This window comes from Boleophthalmus pectinirostris, unplaced genomic scaffold, assembly GCF_026225935.1.
Source record: "Boleophthalmus pectinirostris isolate CB_2022bp ecotype Guang Dong unplaced genomic scaffold, ASM2622593v1 HiC_scaffold_10, whole genome shotgun sequence".
Lineage (NCBI taxonomy): Eukaryota > Metazoa > Chordata > Actinopteri > Gobiiformes > Gobiidae > Boleophthalmus > Boleophthalmus pectinirostris.
In genome coordinates, this window is record NW_026570971.1 from 3,307,256 (window position 1) to 3,327,654 (window position 20,399).

The 20,399-nt window shown below is 40.7% G+C and overlaps 1 protein-coding gene across 1 annotated transcript; it reads left to right on the forward strand.

Moving 5' to 3' along the window:
* The first annotated feature begins 2,845 nt into the window (after positions 1–2,845).
* tmem30b (transmembrane protein 30B) lies at positions 2,846–19,754 on the forward strand. Its single transcript, XM_020926085.2, has 8 exons — positions 2,846–2,973; positions 5,192–5,392; positions 10,626–10,736; positions 11,626–11,733; positions 12,361–12,451; positions 12,834–12,971; positions 14,614–14,820; positions 17,860–19,754. The coding sequence occupies exons 2-8, from the start codon at positions 5,201–5,203 to the stop codon at positions 18,036–18,038; spliced, it is 1,026 nt and encodes a 341-aa protein (XP_020781744.1). The 5' UTR covers positions 2,846–2,973; positions 5,192–5,200; the 3' UTR covers positions 18,039–19,754.
* The last annotated feature ends 645 nt before the right edge of the window (positions 19,755–20,399 follow it).

Genomic DNA, 20,399 nt, shown 5'->3' on the forward strand with positions numbered 1-20,399 from the left:
TGCCGGCGTTTGTCTGTTTGTTTGTCTCTTAGCAACATAACTCAAAAAGTTATGGACCGATTTTGATGAAATTTTCAGGATTTGTTGGAAATGTGAAAAGGAAGAACTGATTTCATTTTGGGGGTGATCCGGAAGAAATCCTGGATTCTGGATCACTTTGAATTTTTTGTTAACATTGTGGTAAATGGGGCCAAAAATTTTGTTTCTCAATATCTCGGTTATTTATTGACCAAACCCCATGAAATTTGACTCAGGGATGGACAATGGGATCCTCTTTCATATTCCAAAGGCTGATCCGGATCTGATCCAGAAGACTGATTTTACTGAATTTATATAAAAAATGGGGGTAGTCCTTGGCGGAGGTCTGTGCTCTCTGAGTGCTTTTCTAGTTTATTCCTGGTTTAGTCCTGGTTTTAGTCCTAGTTTAGTCCTGGTTTTAGACCTGGTTTAGTCCTAGTTTAGTCCTGGTTTTAGACCTGGTTTAGTCCTGGTTTAGACCTGGTTTAGTCCTGGTTTAGTCCTGGTTTAGCCCAAAATGTGAAAACAGGAAAATACCTCTGTGTAATACATTTATTTCAACAAAGTAACTGTAATCCAATTACCACTTACTGAAACAGTAACTGCAACTGAATACAGTTACTCATAAATTGTATTCTGATTACGTAATCCCAGTACATGTAATCTGTTACTCCCCAACACTGGCTATAATATTACATAGCATAAAACATACCTATCTTAATGTAAAACGTACAGAAGTATGATTTTAATGTTATATTAGGCAAGGCAAGGCAAGTTTATTTGTATGGCACAATTTGTACACAAAGTAATTAAAAGTGCTTTAAAGAATAAGAAATACTTCAAAATCACAATACAAACAAATCAAAACATAAATAATCATCATACAATTAACTAGAAAAGCACTCAGAGAGCGCAGACCTCCGCCAAGGACTACCCCCATTTTTTATATAAATTGCGATAAAATCAGTCTTCTGGATCAGATCCGGATCAGCCTTTGGAATATGAAAGAGGATCCCATTGTCCATCCCTGAGTCAAATTTCATGGGGTTTGGTCAATAATTAACGGAGATATTGAGAAACAAAATTTTTGGCCCCATTTACCACAATGTTAACTAAAATTTCAAAGTGATCCAGAATCCAGGATTTCTTCCGGATCACCCCCAAAATGAAATCAGTTCTTCCTTTTCACATTTCCAACAAATCCTGAAAATTTCATCAAAATCGGTCCATAACTTTTTGAGTTATGTTGCTAATAGACAAACAAACAAACAAACAAACAAACAGACAAACGCCGGCAAAAACATAACCTCCTTGGCGGAGGTAAAAAGAGAGAGAGAAACATTCTTTTTAGCCTAGCCATCGTGGAACCATGCAGCTGACTTCCCACCTCCAGAAAATTACACACTTTAATATAACAAGAAGAAACAGAAAATGTTATTTTGTTAGATAAACTAAAAAATAATTATTTACTAGGAATGTAACGATATCCAAATCTCATGGTACGATACTTAATTGCGATAGTTTGAAGAGGCTAACATAATTGTAGCTGGGACACTTTTTTGCTTTTAAAATACTTTGACAAGATTTAGGTGTGCATTATTTCCATCATAATCCCAAGAATTCAAGTAAAAAACATGTATCGTCATGTCTGTACTGAAATGAATCATGGAATATGTAGTTTCCAATGTTCATAAGCGTCTGCTACTATAAAACCATGTGTTTAAGCAAAAGAACTTGTAATTCAATATATTGAGAGTCCACGATATTATTGTGAGACTTTTGACGATACGATATCACAATATTTCGGTTATTGTACATCCCTATCATTTACTTATTTTAGTGTTCTGTTCATTTTTTATTTTGTTATTATTAAGCGGGAATTAATTTATAGCAGGGGTGTCAAACTCATTTTGGTCCGGGGGCCGTATCCAACCGACTTTGATCCCAAAGGGGCCAGATCAGAAAACTTATGTCATATAAACCCCAAAAATAACAATAAGTTCAAATATTTGTGCAGAGAAACACAAATCTATTACAGAAATCTTTTTTAATTGATGAACTCTTTCTTTTACAAAATATTATAATATTATGAACAACCTGAAACTTTAAGAAAAATGTAATTTCAACACAATATTTTAACATGAATTTGTATGTAAATAGGAATAAGTCAGTTTTTGTTGTAAAGTCCTGCACTCTGCTCCACTTTTCTCATTTTGGACATTTTGTTGATGAGGGTGTCACGGTCAACAGTCAAAACGATCGTCCTTTAAGAGTGTTTGGAAAGAGACAAGTCTTCATTTGTGCTGCTCTGGTGGGAGGGGCCACGTACAGAGGCGCTGGAGACGCTGATATGATAAACACCACAGAAAATTACCAATATTTTAATAGAAAATATAATTAAAATATTTTAGTAGAAAATCAGCCGAGGACCAGATTAAAGGTCTTGGAGGGCCGGATCCGGCCCCCGAGCCTTATGTTTGACGCCTGTGGCGTATGTGAATGTAGTGTATTGTGGTTGTGTGTCCTTTTGTCCTTTTGTGAGAGTCTGTAAATAAAGTATAAGTATAATGTTTGATTATTTATCTTTTTTTAGTGTTCTGTTCATTTTTAACTTTGTTATTATTATCAATTTAAAGATATTGGTAGTTTTGATAATACATTTTACATTTTAGCACAAATTAAACAACTTCATTGAACTATAATCTGTAACGGCACTAAAAAAATTGCAAATCTACTGGACGATATTTCCTCGTTTCTGATTGGTCCGTTGCGGCACGATGACGTAGGCAGACGGCGGTCGGGCGCAGAACCGGTTGAGCAGGGCACGCGGCTGCTGCAGGGCGTGGAGCGCAAACAGGTAAAGGTGCTCCAGAAGACTCGCACTATCATCAGGGAAGTCTCTGGATTTACCCGCTGCCGCTTCTGTTTCAGCGTTTCATTAGAAGCCTTCTGCGCGTAAGTCGTTTTTTTAACAGTGAGTACGCGTTGGTTTTTGCGCGTAAATGTTGCCTGATGTGTCTTGTGCAGGTCTGGTGAGCTTTTGCGCTCGTTTGAGGTAATATTGTTCATGTCAAACTGGGTGAGGTGTCGTATGCATAGGTTTGCCATCACTATCAGGAAGTAGGGCTATACGTTTTGGCTGTACGTTTTGATCAGTAAAAGTTGAGCCATTGAATCCATTGTTTTTGTCTCATGGTTTAGGAAATCTCGAGTCTGGGATGCATATATTTTAATCTTTGGAACTAAATTTGCATACTGTTGATCATTTTCACTCATACTTTAGAGTAGCAGACTTAAACTGAACTGATTCTTTCAAAAGTAGAACGTGAAACTACTTTGTAATGATGGATCAGAGCTTTGTTTGAGCTCGGCTTACAGCATGTTTATGTGTAATGTAGGAGCTGTGTGTGTGGTGTAACCTGTGAGAGTACATTTGGTTATTTACATTCTCTTTTACTGCACTGTGACTTTGACTCAAATTTCCCATCAGAAATGTGCTAAAACGAGCCTGTTATGTCTTATATTGAGGTTTTTGTCAGCTTAGTCTATTCACTTTTTGTCTAATAGTATTGTTTTTCCTGCGTCTGTGTGGCGTTTACACGTTCTCTCTGTCTGTCTGGGTTTCCTTCGCTCACTCAGATTTCCCCTATCACCCAGAAAATACACAATAGGTACAATCCTCCAGCTAAAATAGTCCTGAACAAGATTGGCTCAGGGTCATTCAAACAACAATTTCGGTCTGAAAATGAAGACTAAACGAATGTTACTGGCTAAGACTAGCTCAAGCTCGGGAGATGTGGAGAGGAAATTTTCTCACGAGGCTTTAAAGTAGAGCTGAACCATTTGGGGAAAAAGTATTACACTTTTCTGACAAGAATTGTGATTACGATTCGATTTAATTATAGGATTCTGTTTACAGTTCACAGTCTAAACGCGTCCAGAAGAACTGACAAAAAGAAGTGACAAACTAACAGTGTTGGGAAGGTTACTTTTAAAATGTATTCCTCTACAGATTACAGATTACACACTCCAAAATGTAGTTTGTAACATAATCCATTAAATTACTTAAAGTGAGTAACGTAATCTGAATACTTTGGATTACTTGATTTGCTGTAGAGAAGCAAAGACGAGAATATCGTAACATAAGATGTTTTGTCTGATAAAAGAAAATGAAAAGCCCAGACTTTACTCAACCAAATTTAAAAAAAAAATTATTGATAGAAGACGAGGACACACGTCCATGCAGCATTGTTTAGTCTTGTTAAATCCTGTCTTAGTCCTGGTTTAGACCTGGTTTAGACCTGGTTTAGACCTGTTTAAGACCTGTTTTAGACCTGGTTTAGATTTAGTTTAGATCTAGTTTAGACCTGGTTTTATTCCTGGTTTTAGTTTTGGTTTAGTCCTGGTTTAGATCTGTTTTAGACCTAGTTTAGACCTGGTTTTAGTCCTGGTTTAGATCTAGTTTAGATCTAGTTTAGACTTGGTTTTGTTTCCGGCAATGAGTGGAATTATAGTCAAAATGTGAAAACAGGAAAATGCCACTGTGTAATCCATTTATTTCAACCAAGTAACTGTAATCCAATTACCACTCACTGAAACAGTAACTGTAACTGTAACTGAATACAGTTACTCATAATTTGTACTCTGATTACGTAACTCCGGTACATGTAATCTGTTACTCCCCAACACTGCAAACTAATACAAGAATCACATTTGTGCAGAGCTAAACTACTTAGCAGTTTTTATACAGAATAAGACAGGATATTTTATTTACAACAAATCAACAGCTGTAGCGTTTGTGATTTACTAATTGTGTCCATTCATCTTGCAATCTTTGAGGTGAGGTGTTTGCCATCGCCATCAGGAAGTAGGTCTATTCTCTCAATTCTTGCGTCTTTGCACTGGCTTCCTGTTAATTTTAGAATTGATTTTAAGGTTTTATTGTTTGTTTTTAAAGCTTTGAATGGACTGGCCCCAAATTTACATCCCCGTGCAATGTAAGGTAGAGCTGTTTAATGTCACACTGTGTAACGTTCCAGGCAGAGCAATGACATCTCCATCGAGAAAAGCATTTGGCAGACCGCCCGTGAGAAAAATTAGGCAATGCACCTTTTAAAAGTAAGAGAAAATCTTAATAAACATAATATAACATAACTTCCTTGTATCTCCACAGAGCGGGACCATGCATAAGAAGGAGAAGCCCGAAGCGGTGAACCGTCCAGACAACACCGCCTTCACCCAGCAGAGGCTCCCGGCGTGGCAGCCCATCCTCTCAGCGGGCATCGTCATCCCCCTCTTCTTCATCGTCGGCCTCATCTTCATCGGCATCGGGGTGGCTCTGTTCGTCACCTCCAGGGGCCTGCAGGTCATGGAGGTATGGGAGCTATGTTATGGATATCATGACTGAAATGATGTGCTTTTGGTTGCGATTCTAGACACGTTTGGATGAAAATGTCACTGTGAAATACTAAATACGCTTATCTACACTGTACATTACTTAACAGATATTATGAAATCGGCATTGAAACGTATGATTCATGGTTGCAAACGGTTATTTTTTGATTGGCCTATATTATGTTCTTGAATGGAAGTTGACAGAGGTGTACTTAAGTATTAAAAATCAAGTGGAAGTGATAGTAGTGACAAGAATTATTAACGTAAGTATAAAAATGTAAAGGCTCCTGAAGTATTAAAGGTTGTATGGAGGATTTTTTTTTGTTTCAAATTGTCAATGATAGCATTATAGAGATGCAGTAGCCTTGTAATTATGATGACCAAAAAAAAGAGAATAAAAATTCATCAACTCGTGGTGGGGCTAAACATTTGCCAATAGATAACGACACTGCCTCGTTATCTGTGAGCTGACAGGCTGTCAATCAATCTCCCTACGTTTCTAGTGTAACTGACTTGCCTGCGCGCCGCCGGTACGTGGTTTACGTACGCCTGTCACGCAGTCCACAGACGCACAGACGCTGTTTACTCCACCAACGCAACAGTTCTTAGCGGCTTTTTTTGACCTATATCTTCCTCGCAGTTCGCACAAAGTTTGTTGCAATGGCGACAAGAATCCAGGAGCAGTTAGCCGCAAAAGAAAGTCTGTTTTTGAGGTCACTGAAAGAAGAAGACAAGGGGAAAAGCAGCGAAGCCAAACTAAGGTGATTCTTGAAGATTCATTCCAGCGATGGCGCAACTGAAGCAGACGCAGGGTCTAAAGACTGACGCATTGGTCGCCAAAGTACTCCTGGACAGGAAACTTCTGCTTATTATGAAAACGTACTTTATTTCCAAGAGCTACACAAAGGTTTTTCAGGACACGAAAGCGATATCCTATGTCTGAAAACGTAATTTTCAATGCAAAGAAAGAGTCCACTTGCTGCTGCGTGTTGTAGCTAGTTCATTCGCACTGAATCTCCGCGCAACCTTCTCTGCACCCGTTTTCCTGCTAAAATTTTAAATGTGACTAACTTGAATTTAATGGATGTCCCAAGTTAGGCATGGGTTTGTGCCACAGTGATGAACCCACAGTTAAGTGTTAAATTTTGTATTAACATGTGTTACCTGCACAAAGAGGATCACTTTAGTCCTTATGCAATTATCGCCAAATGAAAACAGCGAGGGACGAGAAAAAGGTGCACATGGTGTCCTAAGCGCAGAGGGCAGACACGTTATGGATAGTTTTATACCTACTCGTTGAAACTACACAAGCGATGCTCCAGCGTGAATGAGACAGGTTACGAATCATACACACGAATACGGTGTAAAAACAAAGCTCCTCACCTGGACGGAGACATCCAGAGCACATACACGCCGTGTCAGGTGCTCCTCGTTCCTTGATCCAGGTGCTTTAGTCCCACCTCCACTAAAAGCTTCTACGTGCCTTATATTCTTTGAGTGTGTAGGCCATTTGAAACAGGCCCTTAACAGTGCACTTTAGTGTAAATAGTAAAACGAAGGGTGACGCATTACACAAACAAACCCAAGTGTTCGCAGGGCGCACCCCCGCAGACACTACAGCCAGCTGCAATTATTTTAATGTCTGCAGGTTTCCATGGGGTCCCAGTATTTGGACCCATTTGCTCAGAGCCACGTAAAAATGAATTGGTTCATAGTAGAATAATAAAATTGCATGGGCATGTGCATGGAGTCTCATTAAAATGCAAAATGTGGTAACCGGTTACCATCACCTGCATCATTTCATGGAAACAAAAAGTTAAATCTGTAGTTCAAAACGGTTTTATTTCATACTGTGTGGAGTATTATTAGCCTGATTCATCAGCTGGTTTCACTTCGTAGAAACCGTCTCACCTCACAGCGTTGAATTTCGTTCACTCGACAGTAGGCGGGTACTTTTGATCATTTAAGCAATCACTGCTATTTGGTCGTGACATATGTAATATGCCGCCAATGGAGCTTTTCCCAAATCCTGTAGGAAGAAGGACAATAACGTCTTTCCACTTGATAAAATTCACCAAACATTCTCTTTGTTCCGGCTTTAAATCCTCGATCTTGGGAATCATTGACAACACTGAATATATGACTCTTCGTTGATTGGCTGGTGCCCGAACTCACACTTCCGGGGTTTTTGCGAATTGTCTAGTGCAGGGGTCTCAAACTCAAATTACCTGGGGGCCACATTAGATAAAGTCTGAGTGAGGCTGGGCCGCATTGAGTATTCGATAAATAGCGGTTGCACGGGAAAAGAGGAGAGAGAAAGAACACGCAACACACTTTCTTAATCTTTAATAACAGTTCAGAACATGAAAATGTATTCGGAACGTAAGTTTAAACTAATGCGTCTACTCTTCTTCTTTTGCCTACTCCTTGCTGGTTGAAACCTGGCTACACTTCATCTTGTACAGCTGAGAGATATTTGGTTTGCAGGAGGAAGCAGATCCTCAGGATAGATTGAAGATGCTCATCAGTGAGCCTTGACCTGTATTAGGTGCTTTCACACCCACAGTATTTGGTGCGCACCAAACGATCCATTCGAACCAGAAGTGGTTAGCTCAGGTCGTTTGCGTTGGTGTGAAAGCGTCAATCGGACTCTGACCCGGACCAACTCAAGTGGACCGAGACCTCAAAAAAGAGGTGGTCTCGGTTCGCTTGAATCCGCACCAAATGACCAACTTTGGTGCGGTTCTTCTGGTGTGAACGCGAACCCGGGTCCAAACCACAGACAGCAGGTCCAAACGAACTATTCTAGATGCATCATGGGAGAAACGCGTCTCCTGCCTGTAATGACGCGCTGTACGACTCCAGCGCAGTAACAGATTGTTGTCCAGACGCAGCCGCGATTCATTTTCGAAATATTTTACCAACAATGGCCAATACAGAGAATGTAACACACGAAGATCAGAGCAAGAACGTGCGAACGTGTGGCTCCAGAGTGAGTCAAAAATGGGGGGGTGTACTTCTGTTCAGGACCTGCACGTACAGAAAGGTCCCGGTGTTCCCCGTGGTCATGTAAGAACTAGCATTTATTATTTTAGGCTTTAATTAATCAAATAATTTTATGGCAATAGGCAATCGCCCATTCAACTGATTCACCTTTAAAAATGTCCTGCTTTTAGCCTAGTGTGAGAAATACAGTCGGACTAGATCCAAACCGGAGTCCCGAACCAGCGGGAGCAGCTCCGGTTCTGTCCGGGCTCAGATGACGTGGAGCGGGGAGTGAAAAGCGCTTTTCCCGGGAAGAACCAAATGCGGACACCAACTAAACTGGATTCACGTTCTGTCCGGATGCTTTGCACCACCTCGAACCAGCCGCGGTTCTTGAGCGCGGAGGACAGGAGCAGCACAGACCTGTAGGTATAGTCCACAGCGCATTCTCACTTTCCCCGCACGGAACACTGAACCAGCGCGCAGACGGCGGAACATACCCGCTCAGACCCAGTCATTGCGCACTGGTCTTGTTCGCCACCGTCTGGAACCAGCACATGGAGGACAGAGCCTCCGGACCATCTGACCAACGCGCTTGTAGGACGACAGAAGACCAAGGACCAGACTCCAGCGCCGTCCTGAGGAGCCGCGCGCTACGCTGAACGCTGTTGGCTTCTGCTGTTACCCGAACTCAGAACTGATGCGGTGAGTTTGTAGAAAGTTCTACGTTGCTGTTTTATGAGTTCATGGTGATAATTGAGATGAGGACGGCCCGCGGTATTAACAGGGAACATCAGTATTGGTTACTGGAGATATCGCTGTTCTACCGGGATACAGAGGCTCGTTAATCGGACCAGTTTTGGTTCGTTTGCCGGTGTGAAAGCGCCACACTGGAGTGTATCTGCTTCTCGTATGTCAAACACGGATGGAAGACGCTTGTTTTTGCCTCGTACTTTTTGCTAACATGTCGCCAAGCCTCTGGAATAGATCAGTGCAGTTTTGTGGTGCTTGCATATTGATGGGACAGCTGTGTTTGCCGCTGAGTGCGCGTGGATTTCGGCGACGCACAGGTGGAGCTTGGTCATCGAGTTGCCAGCAAGTTACGCACCGAGGGTTGAACAGGTAAACAGACTGTCAAAGTTTTTTTATTTCTTATTAACCCCTCCAATAAAGGTCCCATACTTATGAACAGGGGAATTCTGTCAGCGCCTCCTCTGCTCTGATGCTGTGGTTGTGGGAGCGTAAAGTGAAGTGCGCACACGCGTACCACCATGTGTGGTTTGTTTTGGTTCTTCGGTGACGCCGTATGTGCACGTGTACTTCTATTAACAGATCCACTTAGACTCGTTGCTTCACAACTGCTGTAAATTGAGTTTTGGGATGTAAACTGCGTTAATAATCTGTTGTGAATCTGCATGGGCACCGATTGCAGCTTCATCTGTCAGTGCGGCCCGCGGTAGGGGGGTGGGATTGTGCGTACATCTACCGCGGGCCGCACTGACATTATTCTTTGGAATCAAGTGGAGGGCCGCAAAAAATCCTTCCGCGGGCCGCAGTTGGCCCCCGGGCCGCGAGTCTGAGACCCCTGGTCTAGTGTATTTTGATTCCTGACCCAGTTGATGGAGAGAAATGAAATTGTGCGGAGGCACTAGGTGGCGCCAGCCTGGCTAGAATATTATAACCAAAGGAACAACATTTCCATAGAAACAAGCAGGACCTTCTTCAGGCAAATAAGTCAGTTTTGCGAAGATGCAAGTTTTTCAGTGCAATAAACGCACCCAAAATGAAAAACATGCTAGTCTGTTTTTTTTTGGGGGGGGGGGTTTGGCATAAAATTTACATACTGTGACTTTAAAATGACATTTGATCACAATATATTCTGTTAAATGGGAAATGCATAATATTTTTGGCAAATATTTACAGGCCCTTTTTATTTATTATTGTAAATGAAAAGCGTTAGATTAGATTTGCTGTAAACTGTACAAACCTAATATTGGGTTACGTTTCCCCACACCTCCCTGAATTGTGTATCAGCGCATTTTAACTGAGAGTCTGGTGTCAACCCTGGCCCCTGTAAAAGATACTCCCATTGTGCTGCTATTGTCCGAGCTGTGAGCTGTGAGCTGTGAAGCATGAAGCGTGAAGTGTGAAGTGTGAGCCGTGAGGTGTGAGGTGCGGGCAGACAGTACAGCGTAGTGTTAATATTTAATGTGTTGTTTCCACGTCAGCTGGACTACACCGGGGTGGAGCAGAACTCGCCCTGCTTCTCCTGCTCAGACCCCATCACCCAGAAGAACTGCAAGTGCACCCTGAACTTCAGCCTGGACAAGCTCTTTGAGGTATGGGGTATTAACAGCTAACACATCACATACTGAGGTCACCATGTTATGTTTGATATTTTGAAAAGGCTATATTTGCCAAAAACAACATATAAACTTTCAATTTTGATGCTCTGACCATAAGGAGGGTACAAATAGGGCCTGGGAGAGAACATTAAATTACTCAAACATGCATGCATGACATCTAACTAGTGATGTAACGATGTCCAAATCTCACACTACAATATTTATCACAATATTTTGGAGAGGTAGATATAATTGTAGATGGGACACTTTTCTGCTTTTAAAATACCTTGACAAGAATTTGGTGTGAATTATTTCCATCATAATCCCAAGAATTCAAATAAAAAACATATTTCTTCATGTTGTCTGCACTGAAATGAATCATGGGATATGTAGTTCCCTATGATTATAAACTGTTGCTACTATTTAAAAATGCATTTAAGCAAAGGAACTTGTGATTCAATATACTGTGATAGTCCACAATATTATTGTGAGACTTTTGTCAATACGATATCACGATATTTCGGTTATTGTTATATGCCTACATCTAACAACTCTTTAGGCATGTTTTTGATGAGGGAACAACGTCATAACATGATAGAAGGCTCCCAGAAATGATTTATTATTTTACAGAATACCAAACTAAAGGCCTACAAAAAAGCCAACAAACATCGATCTGAGGGCCACATTTGGTCCCTGGGCCGTAGTTTGGATACTCCTGCTCTAAAGTAAACATCATCACAACAAAAGGCCAACCCCATCTCTTTTTAGGACAACATACAATTACCGCAACCAAGAATGAATCAAGCCAAATACAACTGAGTAAACTAAGGATGAAGAGGAAAATAATCTAGTTATGCAGTACTATGCGTGTTTGTCTCCACAGGGCCCGGTCTTCTTTTATTACGCCCTGTCCAACTACTTCCAGAACCAGAGGACCTACGGAGCATCCAAAGACGCCTATCAGCTGTCTGGAGATGTGGCCTACTTTACGGTAATCGTACTATACAATCAAGTAGGACTGAGGGGTTAAAGGTGCTCATTTGATACTGCGCTACATGAATGCCTATGGTAGAATGTTCAGCAGTTACCATGGGGACACAATGCACACATTTTAAAAAAACTTTTTCAGGAGCTGGTAATCTATACGAGCGTCCCTGGGTCTGTTTAGGTGTTGGTTTTTTGTGTGATTTTCAACAAAAAGGTGAGAGTGACTAACAAAAAAAAACAACAAAAAATGTCTAATGCTAGATGTGATTGTAAACAGCACAAATCAGCTCGCCTGTTGGAGTTCCAGCTAAATGAGTTCTTTATGGTCAGATTGTGTTAAAATACAGCTGACGGAGAGCTTTAAACAGAGCAGTGCTTTAAGTTAGCATCACAACTCCAGGGAATACTGAATACATCAGTCCGGGGCCCAGTCTCATATTAAATACGGTACCTGCTCAAATGAGAATCGATTTGTATCTGATTTTTGATATTTTTGACAGCCCTACAGAGAATGTTATATTTCCTGAACGAATGCAGACCCAATCAAAGTCAAATTCGATTGACATTGATTGTATTGCAGCCCTCTTTTGTTTGTTCGTATCCAAATATATTTTTGTTTTTCTGTCAACAGAGTCCAGATTCAAGCTGTTCTCCGTACCAATACGATGCTAACGACAAACCCATTGTGCCCTGTGGCTCATTACCAAACAGCATGTTCAACGGTGAGAACACGCGAAGAACATGTGATGATCGTGGCCGCAGCTCAACTGTCTTTCCGCGCTTCCTTCTCCTCAATTCTTCATTTTTCAGCTGTCAATCAAATGTGTGACCCAAAGAAAACCACAGAATGAAGGAGTAAACCTGAGGGAGGCTTCAGGAGGAGACATCAGAGAAAATAATCAAACTTTATTGGTCTCAGTGAGGAGTTTAGATCCTCTCTCCTCTCTGTGTCTCCCCTGGGGGTGAGACTGTGGGACTTTCTCACCCATTTCCTGCAGAATCGAGGAGAAGGACGCGAGGAGAGAGAAACGAGCTGTGGCCCATGTAAAGGTCATGTTCTTGTCTGGACTCCACGTGTGTCTTACATATGTTCCGTGTGCTCAGATACATTTGCGCTCTATCAGCTGGTGAACGGGCAGAAGAAGGTGGTACCTCTGGACGGCAAAGGGATCGCCTGGTGGACGGACTACAACGTCAAGTACAGGAACCCCTCCGTGACCCCGCTCAAGGACGCCTTCAATGGTAACGCACGCCACTGACTGCACTTCTGATCAACACAGGGTTACTCTCCATGTTTAGTTTGCTTTTAATCGATCGCAGCACTCGGAGGATATTTGAAAAGTACATCAGGACTGTGTTAAAATGTGTCTGTAAATGTCTTTTGTAGAGGAATTATCTCCGCAAACATGAAAGGAGCACACAATTAACCACAAAAGTACAGAAATCTCACTTTATACTGTTGTTTGGTAGATTACTCTAGTCTAGATTATTCTGTTCATTTTATTTTTGATCCACTTGCTGTGACTTTTAATTGTTTCATTTATACAATATGCAGCAATAGAATAGAGCAAAAAAAAAAAAAGAGACAAGGACGGTATATTGATTACCTCTTCAGAACAACTGCAGCGCTTTTCAGGATTGCTTTCAACTCAAGTAATCCCAGTATGATTCTAAGTAGATCTACACTTGTATTATCAGAAAAGTCAAAAAACTGTGGCACTGAAACAGGTTGTAATATTAACAGCATTTATTACCACAGTGGGGTTAAAATGCCACTGTGTTTGGACCAAGGTGTGTTCCAAGGCTCTTCTGGCTCATTCTGACCCTGACTTCCATTGACTTAAATTGGAATATTGTCTGTTTGTAACTGCTGCTGATTGACTCCCTGCTGATTAACTTCCTGGGAGTTTTATTTCGCTATGTTGTTTGTTAATACATTTCTATTCCAAATTTCTCCCCTGTAAATGCAACGTGAGCTTCATGACTGGAGCTGAACACTTTGGGTCACATCACGCTCACTTAGTCCACTTCGTTATACAGTCATGAAGTCACCTGGTACATGATGCAAGTTCTATTTGTATATAAAATTATTATATTTCTTAAATAGGCATTATAGAACAACTTCTCTGAAAGTATATGATTTGAAGATACAATTTGTTGAAACTATGAATATATAATACAATAAAATTCTTCATAAATTCTTAAAGAAAAGGAGCAAAATCTAACTCTGATGTGCCCATGGAAAGTAATTGCTTTAAATTTCTGTTTAAACTGGAGCGTCCAGGGTGTCCATTACCCTGGAAATGAGTGTCATTTCCTGGTCTTTTCCCAGAACAATGGACCAGGCTGAGAGAGTGACTTTAGTGTATTTATTACATAAAACCATCAGCTGAGGCGATCGGCTTGGTGGATGCGGCGTTTATATATTCATACTCCACTAATGTTTGTAGCTCCTGGCCCCGGTTCTTGGGTCTTTCTCTTTCTTCTCCTTCTTTCAGATAATGATGTCTCTACATCACTGGATAGTCGTCCCTGATTGGTTGATGTGGTGTGTCCGATGCCAGAAGTTCTGCATTTTCAACTTCTGATAACGATGCCCTAGATGCACGTCCATCTAGACTGGACACTCCAGTATAAACGGACCTTAAGAGAATAGAGGGGACCTTTTACACATACCTTTTACTTAGAATACCAAAAAATACAACATTTTTCACCAACTCTATACATTCTCCTTTTTGCTGCTGTCACATAAAAATACTTATGATTAAATTACAGTAATTAGACACCCTTTGCCAAGTAATGGATTAATTGACTAAAGGCCTGTAGCCCTGTTGTAACTCCTGCGGGGCCTGGTTGTGTTGACACGTGTATTGCTCTGTTGCAGGTACTGTGAAGCCCCCGTTCTGGCCCAAGCCCGCGTACGAGCTGGACACCGCAGAGCCTTCCAACAACGGCTTCATCAACCAAGACTTCCTTGTGTGGATGAGACGCGCTGCCCTGCCCAACTTCAGGAAGCTGTACCGGAGAATCACAGAGGGGGACTACGCTGAGGGGCTGCCCGCGGGAAACTACACTCTGGAGATCAACTACAGTATCCTTCTACAGCCGTTTATTTATGTTAGAAGAAAGAAGGAGAGGGTCAGAGGAGCAGAAGAGAGGGTCAGGATTTGTTTATGGACAGTGTTGGGAGTAACGTGTTATGAAAGTAATGCAATGCAATGCTTTGCTTTTTGCTGTAATGCTGTAATGTGGCATTACAGGGAAAAATTTTAATATTTTACTCGGTACAAATGTCAGTAACACGTGGTACAATGCATTTTTAACCAGGACTGAAGTGGTGGGTTTTTCGTTTTTTTCTTCACACAAATTCGCTAAAATCACCGCGATATTGGCAGTGCACCATCGTTACAGTTCTGAAAGTCGGGATGGGCCCGAAGGTGCGCCCAAGTAGACCATCGGGTGAAGGAACTGACGCAAAATTCTACCCCCACGGGCTAAGTCCAGCTGATGCCCAATCGCACTTAGTGGATGCCCTGCTCCACGGGCTCAGAGTTCTCTCAGGAGTGGTCCTAGATTCCAAGTCCTGGTTCAGTCCTTGGTTCAGACCTGGTTTAGTCCTGTTTTAGTCCTGTTTTAATCCTGGTTTAGCCCTGGTTCAGTCCTGGTTCAGTTCTCGGTTCAGTCCTGGTTTAGTCCTCCTGGTTCAATTTTGGTTCAGACTTGGTTTAGTCCTGGTTTAGTCCTGGTTCAGTTCTGTTTCAGTTCTGGTTTAGTCCTGCTTGAGTTCTAGTTCAGCCCTTGGTTCAGACCCGGTTTAATCCTGGTTTAGTCCTGGTTCAGTTCTGTTTCAGTTCTGGTTTAGTTCTGGTTCAGTCCTTGGTTCAGTCCTGGTTTAGTTGTGGTTCAGTCCTCAGTTCAGTTCTGTTTCAGTTCTGGTCCAGTTCTGGTTTAGTCCTGGTTTAGTCCTGGTTCAATCCATATATGGCGCAGAAGTTCAGCATCTTCCCACAGTTATTTTGTTGGGAGCAATAGTTGTGTAACGTCTGACATTTTAAACAAAGTAATATTGTAATGTAACAAATTACTTTGAGATGACAGGAACAGGTAATAAATAACACATTACAGTTTTGAAGTAACTTACCCAACAGTGTTAATGAATACTACATTTTTTTAGTTGGCTGCATAGTTTTGAAAGCAGAGTTTCATATCAACCATCACAAACACAGTAGCTCCCATGTTTGAGGCATTCGTTCCCTGAGGAAGCAGGCAAATCCTCTGCTTTGTAAGTAAATAAGATAGTCAAATCCTAATCCACGTGATGCCTTCATAGTGAAATGAGATATGAAAAACATTTGTTACCATCTTTATTACATGGTACAAGTAAGCCCAGCAATTAGGTCAGATTTTTGGCTGTGTTTTTATAGGCACACAAGTTTAAAAACAGAAACACACAGTGACATGTGCCAGTCAAAGGAACTGTATGTAGCGTGTGCTCTTACGGTTTAAAAAAAAGGTATTAGAACAACTTTTTTCCCCTGGTGAGCTACCTTTATGTAATGAAAATGCCAGAGGAGCTACTAGTTTTAGCGGTCACAAGAAATGGAGTATATTTGCCACAGCGAGCCATAAATGAGGTACAGTTAGACGCCGATAAAACATAATCCATTATCCATTTATTGGTGTACAAAGTTACGCATCAAAATAACACATGTACAGTGGTAATAGGAATTTAATTAATCAGATTTTACTTATTCAGGACAATAGGTGTAATTCAGAAATCCCTTGGTGAGCTACTAGGAAGGAGGAGGAGAGCTCCTGGTACCTCCCGAGCTAGAGTCTGGAGGCTCCTGTATTAGACTCCTGTATTAGATGTCTCCAGAGCCTTAACCTGCAGATAGAGACACATCCAAGTTTGTTTCATTCTCAGTATATGGGCAGATCATGGCTCATGTGAAAGCTTAGAACCTCCAGAATTCCCTCCCGAGCTGCAGAGGCTGCACTAGCACTGATTCATCTTTGACTGCAGGGGCTGGAGTTTAACTGGTGAGCATTCAGATCAGAGAGGCATTTTAGGTTTAAACATACTCTAAATTCATGTGAGGCTCATTGTACTGCTGACTGAATCGGCTTGAACCAAAACACCAAATTATAACATAAACAACCTTTTGTCTTACAACTGTTATTTTTAAAAGCTGTATTTGATTTGAACATATTTACCTTGTATCTGGTCACAGATGGGTCGTGTTTATGGAATTTAAAATCATAATCTTACATAGAGTTCATTTTAATCAGTGGCCATATTCGCTTGCCAAAGCCTGATCTTGTCAGATCTCAGAGGCCAAGCAAGGCTGGACCTGGTCAGTACTTGGATGGGAGACCACTGGGAATTCCAGGTCCACAGGGGGGCGCCAGTCACAAACGCTGTTGTTGTGTCCTTATGTAAGGCACTTCACCCCATTTCTATGAAAGGGGTGAGTGCGTGAGGGAAGGTGGTGGTCGAAGGGACCGATGGCGCTGACTGGCAGCCGTGCTTGCGCTCAGGGCAGCTGTGGCTACAATAGTAGTCTGTGAAAAGCGCTATATAAATAAAAACTTACTTACTTAATGGAGTTTAGAGAAGCTGTATTTTGAAATACAGTGTGTTTGAGAATAACACTTTCCACATTTTTTCAAAAATTTCAAATTAACTGCAGAACAATCTTAAAAAGGTATATAATATAATATACCATGTTCTAAAGTTATTCCCTCATCAAAACAGGCCTGAAGAGGTTTTAGATGTCATCCATGCATGAGTAATCTAGCGATCTTTCCTGGGCCCTATTCAAACTCTTCATATGTTTATCTGTAAAATTCTGTCCAATGCTACTTCACCCATGCTCCAACAGAATAATTCTGGGTAAATATACACAATTGTACAAATCAAAAGAACAAACCTGATGAGATGTGCAGTAGTTTCATTAGCAGGATTCATGCGGATTGTGTTGTGACAGCGCTCTGAAGGATGAGTGATTTTTTGCAGAGAGCAGAGAGAGAGGGAGCATCACAATAACCCGGTCACTCTAGAAATCAGATTATGGTCAGTTTATTGGTGTGCAGCTCTGTGTGTTGGAGCCCTTAACCCTGTCCCCAGACTACCCGGTCCTGAACTTCGACGGGAGGAAGAAGGTGGTGTTCAGTAACGTCTCCTGGATGGGCGGCAAAAATGAGTTCCTGGGCATCGCGTACCTGGTGATCGGCTCCCTCTGCATCGTCATGTCCCTGGTCATGCTCATCGTCTACGCCAAGTTCAAGTTCCCCGAAGAAGACTAGGATTTTAAACCACCACTGCACTTCTGGATTACAGCCATAGTATAATATTTTATTTTAATGGATTCAGACTTTTAAAGGTGATTATTATTAATGGCAAGATGTTATTACTTTGTCTGGAATGTTTCACAGTATGGCATTAAACCTTTCTATCTTCGTGGAGACCGAACCGGACCAAGTTACAGGTCAGATCTGTGGAGAGACGACCCCACTGAATGCTTTTCTTGGTATTTTTGAGCTTTAAAACCACCTGTAATTGAATAAATGTTAGTTAGAGGTGTTAAATGCCATACCTTGGAGCATTTCAGACAGAGCAATGACATCTCCATAAAAACGAGCAGGGGACGGACTTTCCAACAGAATTCCACCTTACCCAAAGCACCTTTAATATCAGCTTGAAAATAATTAGTCGATATATGAGGTTTACGTACGATTTCGATAAAACACAGGTTATTGCCGTAGGAAAGTAAATATGGATTTTAGCTGAATTCAGAATGATTAAGTGCATATGACAGGTTTTTTAACGTTCTCTAATTTTGGCTGAATTCGGTGAGATAATATGTACTATAAATAATTGTAAAGACTTTCCCTAGTGAAGAAACAATGTGAGGAAAAGCTGAAAATATGGTGAAACGTATTGATGACATTACATTAAGAGCAGCCTATCCCAAAGTTAAGCACAATTTATATATAATTTCCAGCCAAGAAGTAAAGATTTTAAGATAAAACTGGTTTCCTGAGCAGCCTGTCTTGTCTACAACCTGTTTAAATCCAGAAGCGATTGAAACTGGCCCATAGAGTGTGAAAAACCTTCATCCAAACTTGAAACGCTCCAATCACAGCTGCTCATTTGCAAATTTTTGTGTCTCTCAAATGCAAAAGACTTCTCCTCTTGAAAATTCTTGTATCGTTCAGAACAAAAAATATCACCTCCTTTAACTGAGATAAGTAAAAGTTTGGTGCTTTGATTGTTGATTCTAAGAAAATCCATGCTGTTTCTCAGGCCTCTATGTTGTTTTTTTTTTTTTTTGACAAAAAAACTGACAAAAAAACAGTCAGGGACACCAGATCCACTCGTCTTTGTAAAGTTTTGTCCCAGTGTGTGGTTCTGGCTGGTCAGGTAATAAAATTGGTCAAACTGGGGGAAAGAAAGGTCAAAGTTTGTGCTTAAAATTTAAATATGACGTTACTATATTTTAGTAAAATTATTAAGTCTAAGTCTAACCAGTCATAGGCACTTTAAATCATGTTTTGAGAAAATTTGAACTCTTTTAGATGGTCATTCTCACCACTTGGGGTTGGACAATATTTTGGAACCAAGTATAAAGGCAAATAATTGTTGTCAAAATGAAGATAAAAATTTGAAATAATTTTGAACTCTTTGTAATTACTGAAAACTTGATAAAGAAATCTCTGACGTTTTTAGGTTTAAAGCTATTTTGTTTGTGAATACTGTTTCATAAATCTTGTTTGCTGAATAGGTTATCAGGTGAATATTTTTGCAGGTTCTTTCAGAGGATCTACAGTACCTCTCTTTGTGCCATAATAAGATCATAGACTTTTTATAGAGTTTATGTATTTTTAGGATACAGCCATGACAGGAGGTGTGATCATCGGTGTGTAAATGATGTACATGAGTATAGCTCAGGGATATCCAATGTTATTAAATGATTGTGTCGTTTTATTCTCTATTTATTCAATAAAAGAGTGTGGAAAGTACATTATGTCTTTATAGTCTTCTTCCTAGATCCATCCAGTTTTTAGTGCAGTGGGGGGTTTGTCAGAGCCGAGTTACTGAGATTGAAAACACACCAAACCAAGACACAACAAACTCAATTCAACATGTATTATTGCTGCTGTGTTTCGTTCTGCAGTGAGGGTCCTGAGCATGGGACTAAAATCTTAGCGCATGAGTTTGCAAATGGACCCACTTCACTACTGGTCATGCATAAAACAGACTCGCCACCAGAGGGAGCCAGAATCTAATAAACCCAACTACACACACTAGAGGCTCTTTCAGCTTTTACAAGTCAGTATGTTACGGGCCTATAGACGTAAAAGCTTGATTTGCACTTTCTGATATTCCCTGAAATTCTGTCTATGAATCCCCTAAAACTCCTTAACCTGACCTAGATTAAAAAAAAAAAAAAATATATATATATATATATATATATATATATATATATATATATATATATATATATATATATATATATATATATATATATAAGTGGTTATTTTCTATTACGCAGTGTTTCATAATTGTTGTTTTGTTTGTAAAATTTAACGTGTATTACATTATACATAGTTAGATGACCTCCCCCTCCCCCAAATCAATCTCTGATGCTTTACAAAACTAAGTAG

Excerpts from the sequence above, each read along its gene's own strand:
- tmem30b (XM_020926085.2), top strand. The coding sequence starts at position 5,201 with ATGCATAAGAAGGAGAAGCCCGAAGCGGTGAACCGTCCAGACAACACC. Across the intron at positions 5,393-10,625 it reads GGGGCCTGCAGGTCATGGAG|CTGGACTACACCGGGGTGGA; the intron begins GTATGGGAGCTA and ends TTTCCACGTCAG. Across the intron at positions 11,734-12,360 it reads GAGATGTGGCCTACTTTACG|AGTCCAGATTCAAGCTGTTC; the intron begins GTAATCGTACTA and ends TTCTGTCAACAG.